Source organism: Pogona vitticeps, chromosome 2 (assembly GCF_051106095.1).
Source record: "Pogona vitticeps strain Pit_001003342236 chromosome 2, PviZW2.1, whole genome shotgun sequence".
Lineage (NCBI taxonomy): Eukaryota > Metazoa > Chordata > Lepidosauria > Squamata > Agamidae > Pogona > Pogona vitticeps.
Genome location: NC_135784.1, coordinates 240,270,190 through 240,279,716, shown reverse-complemented (window position 1 = coordinate 240,279,716; position 9,527 = coordinate 240,270,190). Strand labels below are relative to the sequence as shown.

The following is a 9,527-nucleotide window of genomic DNA, read 5'->3' as shown; positions in this document are numbered from 1 at the left end:
TGACTCGTGTTCTGATTTCTGAATGCTTATGTTAAGTCATTACAAGTAAAGCTGTGATCTGTCATACTATAAATGATAGTATGGTGTAGTGAACCAGAGTGAGAGACTATGACTCGGGAGGCCTGAGTTTGAATTCCATCTTAGCCATGGAAACTCACTAGAATTAGTAAAACCACTCCTTTTTCACTGAAAGTCCTATTAGAGTTAATATAAGTCAGTTCCAACTTGACAGTGCATAACAATTGCATAATGCTGCAGAATTACAGGCAGTTGCAATTTGAAAAATCTAGTCAGGATGGTTGTGTTAGCAAGCAAGAGCCATCTCCATTTAAGTTCTTGTAAAATACTGCCTGAAAATACGCATAATGTCCGTTTATTGAAAGAAGATATAAAACCCTGAAAAAGGTCACCATAAGTGAATTGATTTCATGGTGCATTAAGTGCTTCACCCTGTAAGTTGCTTTCATAATACACTGGAACTGATCAGCTCAATAGTATGAAGACCAAAGAAATAGCCATCCAGTCTTCAGGTGTTAACTTCCCTATTTGAGAGTACAGTATTTTCTCCAGGCTCCATGGAATTATTTCAGGAAAACCAAAGAAATAGTTCCCCATTTATTTGTGTTGTCCAAATGACACAATGTTCAGTTTTTGAGATGTAAACTTTCTACTAATGGTCACCACTAGTAAGGTGTGCTAAAGCCATAAAGGTTTGGCAGTTTAGGATTACTAAACCTTGAGAAATCCAGGTCTTCAAACTGCAACTCCCATAAACCACACATAAGTGATGAAGGCTTCAGGGAATGGCGGTCAAACAAAATGGGGGCTGTGCAAGGTTGGGAACCACTGCTCTATTGCAATGAATTTTTTGTTTTAACCCTGTGATGTCAAGACCCAATGAGGTGTGATAAATTTTGGAAAGAACAATCGTTTTGGTTTGCAAGCAATGGAATAGAACTGCAAAGTTCGTAAGACCGTTTCCATTCCCTTAGAATCTATTATACTGTAGTCTTCAGATGAATTTCCTATTGCATGCTTACTGACAGCGATAACTATTATTTCCTGCCCATTCCAAATAGTCACTGGAAATTGAAGGATGTTCTATGAACTGCGAAAAATTTCTTCAACTTCAGGGAGAGTAAAAAAGAGACTGCAATCAACCTAGGAATACCACAAAGTACTGCAAGCCTTCGAGTTCCACAGAGAACAAGTGGGCGTTGTTTGAACGCTTCACAGCCATGCAGAGTCGGCCTCTTGTTTCCTCCGGTTCTGCAATAAACCCAAAGTGCTAACTTTACCCAGACAAAAAGAAAATACCGCCGGATCCCGGTGCATGTCGCTGACGGGCTGCGTTTCCTGCCGGGGCTTGGCTGCCCACGTCGTCCCGAGGCACGTCCGCATCCGCCGGAGCAGAGGTTTCCCGGGCCCTGCAGTCCTCTTCGTAGGCAAACCTCGGCGTCTCTGATTGGAGGAGGACGGCTCGGGACTTGGAGGGAAAAGGGCCGGCGTTTCGTCGCCTTCCGCTGCCGGCGGCCTTCGCGGAAGAGCGGGCTTCGGGTGCCTGCGGAAGCAAGTGGGTCTGCTCTGAGTATACGCCGAAAATCGGTGTGGGCGCCCCCGTTGTGTTCTTGGGCCCCAAGGAGTCCCGCCTGAGCGCATCACACGTGGCTGGGACGGAAGAGGTGTGTGGGGGGGGTCAAGCTTTGATGAATGTTTGCCCTTTCGCAGGGCCGGAGCAGAGCAGATTTGCGTCTGAATGGAATTTGGGCTTGCGGGGTGGGGAAGGACCGGTGTATGCCTTGCTAAGGGGGAAGCAGACGGTTCTTTCTGTTTCCCCTGTTATTTGTGTGGTGAAGAGAACGTGCAGAGTTGCCTGCTCAGGAACGTTGTAGCGCTGCAGTAGTTAAATCTTGTCACCACGTCCTGTCCATACGACCATAGTCCAGCAAGAGTTCCTCGCTCCTTGTTCGGTGACTGTTTGAATACCGTTTATTAATTGCTAGACGGAACCATTTTCTCTTTTAGGAGAAGACGGTCTGTACATTTTGTAACCATGCCACGAAGGTGAATTGTCCTTTCTACTGGGAATTTCCTTTCACCGGTGAAGGAACGACGGTCTTGTAACAGTTCTGGAGCGCCAGCCAGGAGGGGCCGTGGCCAGGATTGTGACCTGGGGCTGGACGCGCACCTGGGCGAGGTTCACCACTGGCTTCGGTAAGGAACGGGCCCAGGAGGGAGCCACGCGGTCTGTTGGTTGTTTGTGTCTTGTGTTACAAAGCTGTGAGTTGCTATAAGCCATCCGACCTGGATAGCCTCTGGTGCGGAGCAGGATTCGCAATGGGAATAGTCCCCACCACAGCCAGGTACCCTGGAAACATACCCAGAGGCAGCCCATTTGTGATACGCTTGCTTGGGGAAGTATCAGTGTGTGGTTGATTACACCTCCTGGCTAGTATGAATTGGTGTAAATTGCCAGGATTTTCTAGTAGCCCTCAAAAGCTGGCAACCTTGACAGGACGACAGTCTCCACTGGCATTTTAGCAGTGCCAGAAGGGCCTTAGATGAGCATTTCAGACAGAATGAGCCACCTGTTATGGAAAAAAGGACTGCTAGCCAAAGTGCTCTGCTGGCAAACAGGATACAGAATTGCTGAGAACTCTATTCCTTAAACCAGTCAATAGAGAGGTGGATAGTTCTCGGGGATCTCAGAAAAGTTCTTTTTTTTTTTTTTTGAACAACAAGTCTTTGAGGCCCCCTAGACCAGCCATTCTCAGTGGGGGTGCCCTATGCCCCCTGAGAGGCCTTGGCACATTAGAAGGGGGATTCAGACAACAATTTTCTTTTCTGTTTTTCTGTTTATCTGTTTGTGTTGTGTCCTTGTTTGACAGGGGCCTCTGCAACCTGAGAACAGGCTATGGTAACTAAAAAGTTGAGGATGGCTGCCCTAGCTGGCATAACCAGGAACCGTGCTGTCTAGGGAATTTGGAAGCTATATTCCAGTACTTGACTTCAGCATTCTGGATTTCCCCATATTTTGGACTACAGCTCCTTTCTCAGTTCTTCTCAAAGCATCTGCTTGGCTGGAATAGAAAATGGCATCAACTACCCTATTTTTCTGTTTATGCCCCCATTTATAAGACACCTCTCCCAATTTTCTAACCCAAAAATTAAGAAAATTTATCTTTGAGGATTCAGCCTTTGAGCTCAGAACATGGGACATTTTGTCTCTGTTGAATCTTGAGCCTACAGGCTCCACCTCCAAGGAGGTGTATTCCCATTGGTTTGTTCAGGGTCAGCTGACCAGTTCCATAAGGCTCGTGATTGGAGGAAGCTAAGCCTCCTGACTGTAGGAAACTAAGCCTGGTGGCTGAAGCAAGACTGTTTAGAGAGGCAAGGTACCTGCTGTTTTGTTCTCTCTTCAGTTGTCTCAGCTTACTTTTGTGTAAAAGATGCCCCGTAATTTTTAGGGCAATGATTTTAGGAAAAAAATAGCGTCTTATAGACAGAAAAATATGGTATATTCTATGTCAGAAACTCTTAAACTTTGTTATTTAGTGAGATCCCTCCAGTCAAAAATAAATGGGTCCAGTCTAGCCTCCCTAAGTATAAGATAGACTGTAACTCTGCTGGGAGTCCTGGTTGGCTGCTGATTTGTCAGTGCTAAAGATCCGTTGTTTTCCTTTTAAAACTTATTCTTTTTGTCATGAACACTTTCTAATGAGAACATCATCCCATCAAAAGTTTTGAGTCTGGGTCCTTAGGAACCATGAACCTCTTTTTTGATCTGTACCAGCACTCGCAGCCAAAAAAAATCAAAGGCTGAATGTTCTCTCTGCCTGTTGTTTCTTTAGAGGAGTTTAGACTGTTGTTTTTGTTCAGTGTGGGGAAAGATGCTGTGACAGAATGGTAAACAGTTTGTTCCAGTTGTCAGCTTCGCTTCTCACCTTGTTTGTTAGATAATTGGGGGCTGGTTCACACATGAGAGTGCCACTCAATGATTTATCACTCAAAGCCTCCACGTGCAGAAAATCTGTATTGAAAAGTGCTGTGTCCAAGATGATACGAAAGTATTGAGTTTAGTGGTAGATCTGTGTTGACTGTTAAACGATTAAAAACCACATGTAGTACTGCAATCAGGGCATAAAGAATATGTGTGCTGCTTTTGACTCTTATACTTACAGCCCACTTGCTCTGTTTGACATCCCCCCACTCCTCATCCATTTATCTCCCAGTATGACCATCTTCTCTTTCTCTCTCTTCAGATAGGTGCCATAAGGAACTGCTTCCTTGATTTTCTGTCTATATGTTAATAACATTTATTCAGATTGTGACTTTCTGATTTATGACCACAAAAGCAGTTGGACTCAGCATATAGACAACTGAGACAAGAGCAAAAGATTTGCAGGCTTTTAAAGAACCTGTGTTATGATCAGTGATCATTTTGAATGAAAAAAAAAACTCTGTGGTTTTGGGAATATGTCAGTATGTGCTAACTTAGGAGTAAACACTACTTGCATTTGCTAGATTTGCATAAATATATAGGGCCGGAGACAAAGAAGGTAAGCCATATTGTCAGCCTAGTCTAATCATATATTTTAAACTGGGGATGGTGCCATCATACTTGCACGTCACAGTATAGATTAACAGTCTTTCCCTCCCTCCCCCCTCAGAAATATAAGGAAGAATTATGGAGGCATTCTTGAGCCCTAAAGAATCTGCCAAGTTCATAGCAGAAAACAGCAAAAATGTGTACATTAAAGATGATGGTGTCCAGAATGTTGCAGAGATGTTATTTGACAAAGTTTTGAAGAAAGAATTTGGTGTGGATGGTTGGAAGTCTTCACATGAGCTGAACCCTCAGTCAACAGGGGAAGATGCAGTCAACTGGGTGTTCCTTGTTGATGCACTCAATTTTTCCTTTTGGTCTGAACATGAGGACCATAAGTGTATGGTGAAGTATAAAGGCAAAAGCTATACTGGCTACTGGTCTCTTTGTGCTGCAATCAACAGAGCACTTGATGAAGGTGAGTTCCTGCTTTTCTAAATTGCACAAAATCATGTGGCAAAGCGGAGGTAAGCAAAGTGTGGACCTCCAAATGTTGTTGGACTGCAATTCCCAACATGACTTTTCATTGGTTGTGTTGGCTTTTCATGATGGAAGTTGCAGTTTAACAATACAAGCACTCCTCACTTGCATTCTTATGACTAGGTTGTTAAACAGACAGGTTGATAAGCAAGGAGCAATAATAATGTATAAAGGAGTAATCATGTGCTGTTGAGAAGGGGCATGGCGAAGACGTAAGCATGGCTTGACGGGTCGTAAAGGGTTGTAAATCTGAGTGGTCATTAAACAGGTAGGTTGTTAAGTGAGGAGTGCCTGTATTTGGTGAGTCACACTTTTCACACTCCTCCAAGGGACAGTTTTTATTCAACTTTATGCTTTACTTGGTTTTAAAATTTTTTGAAAATTATCTAAAGCATTCTGGTTTGTGCTCCCATGCTTACCTTTGAGTAAGGAAAGCCATACATATGTATGTGTACTGTATTGGCTGTGTAAGGGTTGGCCAGGAAAGATGAAACCTGGAAAATAGGAATAGGACAGGACAGCAAGTTCTGTTCTTATGTTGACCAGAATCTTATTGGGGATTTACACTGGAGTGAGTGCAGTGGCATAAACTGTGGCAGCAAATTGCTAAAGCAAAGCAAAGCGTGCTGCTTATATACCGCCCCATAGCGCTTCAAGCACTCTCTGGGCAGTTTACAAGTTAATTATGCAGGCTACACATTGCCCCCCCCCCAGCGAGCTGGGTACTCATTTTACCGACCTCGGAAGGATAGAAGTCTGAGTCAACCTTGAGCTGGCTACCTGGGATTTGAACCCCAGGTCGTGAGCACAGTTTTAGCTGCAGTACAGTGGTTTAACCACTGCGCCATGAGGCTCTTGCTGGTAATTAATAAGCTGCTGCTTGCATTCTTGGTGGCATCTCAACCATGCAGTGTGATGCAGAACTAGGACTATGAATGGGAAGCAGTGATTTCACTGCTGTGGTTTACATAATCACACTCATGCCAGCTTGACTGCCCAGTAGGATTCTGACCATTACTTTATTTGTCATCATCTGATTTTAAAATGCTGTTGCCTACTTTGGAAGATTTAATCTCAACATAAAAATTTGTGAAAAAGAAATAAAACAAATACTGAAATATAATCATTCTTCTTCATGGCCTCTGTGAATGCACACAAATGGGTTGTTCTGTGCCTGCGCAGAGCGTTTCGGAAGTTTCTAGAGCTTAAAAACATGTAACAATGAGATGTTGCCCCGTGCAGCACATGCTCCACCCTCCCAACATCCCCTCAGTTCCTTTTTACCGCTGTGTTGGTAGGACGTATAGGAACGACAGCGCGAAATAGCGAGTATTCTCTAATAGAACTGTTTGATTTTTCTAATTGATAACTATAGATTTAGATCTGAATTACCATTTTTGGACGTTCCCTTGTGATTACCCTTTATTATTTATCCCCACTCAATGTTTTTCTATCTTCCCGTCTTTTTTCTCCCTCCCTTCCCCTACAATGCCAGTTTCCCCTTCTTTCCCATTTTTGTGGCCCCTCCATGACCATTTAAGCAGTGCATTATCTGAGCAAATAAAGTACCACTCATTGATGGGCACGATAAAATTCATATTTTGCTTGGGAGAGCAACATCAAACCCAATCGTGCCCTGAATGCAAAAAATTGACAAAACTGGCACTCAAATTAAGATTACAGTGCCTCAGATCTTACCTTTGGGAGCGATTCCTCAATCCAAGTATGGAAGTGGTAGCCTCACCAATGGCTAAGGAGTCACTTCGAGCAGACTCAGCTCGCTCCATATCAAGCCTGACAGCTTGCTCTATGTCGAGCCCGACACCAGTCCCGGGCAGACAGAAGGAAACACAAAAGTCTTTGAAGTCGAGCTTGATTTCCACTTCTAGAGCTCAGACTCACTCTGATGACCCTGCAAAAAAGAAAAAGGATAAAGTCAAAGAAACCAAAGAAAACATCTAAAGCTACTACTATTGAACCTCCATAAGTCATGATTCCCTCACCTATCTTAGAGGAGTCGTCTCAAGAGGGCCCGTGTCTCGACATCTGACAGGGATGAACACACCCTGACATCAGCGCAGGCTGCAGCATCTATAGCTAGCTTATTGCCTAGCACAGGCCACTCACAGGCTGATGTTCAATCCAGCCCAGCCTCGGCCCATTCAAGCCCTCATTCATCAGGGCAGGCAGTGCTTATCCAACCGTCGTACAGTGGGGTCTTGACTTGAGAACTTAATCCGTATTGGAAGGCGGTTCTCAAGTCAAAAAGTTCTCAGGTCAAATCTGCATTTCCCATAGGAATGCATTGAAAACCATTTGATCCGTATCTGCTGTTTTCCGTCCATAGAAACTAATGGGAAGCTGCTATTCTGCCTTCAACCACTAGAGGGGGATATTTTGTTTCTTTTTTTTCTTAGGTCAAGAAAGGTTCAGGGAAGGCAGGGAAAAGACAGTCCAGGCAGTCCAGTACCAGGCAGTCCGAAGACTGTCTCCCAATCCACTCTCTAAACGCTGGGAGGAGTGAGGAAGCAGACAGGCACCCTTTTCACTGGCCAACAGTTAACTGAAAGTTCAAATTTTGCACTTTCCCTGCCTCCCACGTGGTTTTTTTCAGTTCTTAACTCAAATCTAAGTACTTAAGTCAAGTCAATATTTTCCTATGAGAGCGGTTCTTAAGTCAAAATGTTCTTAACTCGAGCCGTTCTTAAGTCAAGACCCCACTGTATTCTGAGTCTTCTTGACATTCCCCGCATAAACACAACATATTTCTCCGTCTCAGCATGTCTCTCGACATGGGGAATGATATTATTATACTGAACCACACCATTATTTTGCCAGACCTGATTACAGACACAGGCAACATTATTATGACCCATACTATCCGGAAATATTTGAGGACCAAATTATTATGATGAACCTAGACGAGTTTGGTATGCATCTCCATCATGGCACTCACCATCCATATCACCATCTCCAACAAGACACCGACAACAATCAGCTCCAGCTCATCAACCAACGAGGTCGGCACTTAAAAGGTCCGCAGTACCAGAAACACCTGTACCAGTGAAGAGAACTAAACAATCAAAATGATATACTTCTCTACATGTATCTACGACCTATGCAGGTCCCTCTCCACATGACACCAAAACATGACCGATACCGACCCATCCAACCTGCAACCCATTACCGCAGACATCAATCTCCATATCACATCGTTCGCCCTCTATATAATTTACAACATCCCAAGACTCGGTCTCCACAGTATCTCGAGAGTCGTCATCAAACTGTCATAAACATCCCTACTATCAACAACAGTACTTACCTTTTCAACAGTCATAGCGGTCATTTTGGCAGCAACCTCAAGAAAGATCTTATCCACCAGCATCGACACCTGCACCTCAGCCATTTTGAACCCCAAAAATCTCAGAGCCGACGACAACCCTTTTGGAGACAACAGAGAAAGGGTAAGCAGTACCCATAACTCTACCATTCTGAACAAGACTTCACCCTTTCATCTTGACATGGAAAAAAATTACTAAGGACAGTTGGGCCCTATCCATCATTCAAAATGGATATTTTATTGAATTATTCTGTACCCCATCCTCAGGCATCATTTGGACCACCCCCTACTCATTGGCTCTGTGTGAAGAAGTATCCTCAGTTTTACAAAAACAAGCCATACTCATAGTTCCTTTATCTTCATTGAATGAAGGATTTTACTCCCAATACTTTACAGTTCCTAAAAAGGACAGAGGACTTCGCTCCATCCTCAACCTCAGGAACCTCAACAAATTTATTAGACCCTGACAATTTCGAATGCTAACTCTTGACACTGTTATTCCCCTCCTTTCACAGGGAGACTGATTCGTCGTTATCGACCTGCAAGATGCCTACTTCTATATTTCCATTCATCCTCTCCATCACAAATTTCCTTGATTCAGATTCAACAAAGTATCATACCAATTTTGTTCCCTCCCTTTTGGACTCTCCACGGCACCAAGAACATTCACCAAATGCATGGCACCAGTCTTTGACTCCAGGGTATCACTATTTCCCCATATATCAATGACTGGCTGACACCTTGCACAACCTGGGCCTCAAGGTGAATACTGCCAAATCTCATCTGGAACCAGCACAGACTGCCACCTACATTGGCGCCTACTTTGATTCGCTGCAAGCCAGAGCGTTCCTACCTCAAGAGAGGATCACCAAATTGAAACAAGCTATCTGACCATTCCATCCTTTAACATCGGTATCAGTACACCAAGCTCAACATATCCTTGAATCTGACAGCTTGGTACCGGAATCTGACAGCTTGGAGGATATCCCCACCTTTCGAACCGTCTTAGACCGAACTTGAAAACCATCTACCCAGAAACTTTATCAGAATAAATGGAAGTCTTTAATCTCTTACATTTAATCCCAAAACTTTATTGCAGTT

At 43.8% G+C, this 9,527-nt stretch overlaps 1 protein-coding gene across 2 annotated transcripts in view; it reads left to right on the top strand.

The window, feature by feature from the left end:
- Positions 1-1,555: 1,555 nt before the first annotated feature.
- The window catches only part of QNG1 (Q-nucleotide N-glycosylase 1), a 32,637-nt gene continuing 24,665 nt past the window's right edge, over positions 1,556-9,527 (top strand). The window contains exons 1-2 of one of the 2 annotated variants that reach the window (XM_078386134.1): positions 1,556-1,682; positions 4,671-5,024. In XM_078386134.1, coding sequence (XP_078242260.1) covers positions 4,688-5,024 — 337 coding nt within the window. In that variant the 5' untranslated portion in view covers positions 1,556-1,682; positions 4,671-4,687. Of the gene's footprint in view, positions 1,683-2,025; positions 2,215-4,670; positions 5,025-9,527 lie in introns of those variants that run through there. The other variant, XM_078386133.1, reaches the window with a different exon arrangement.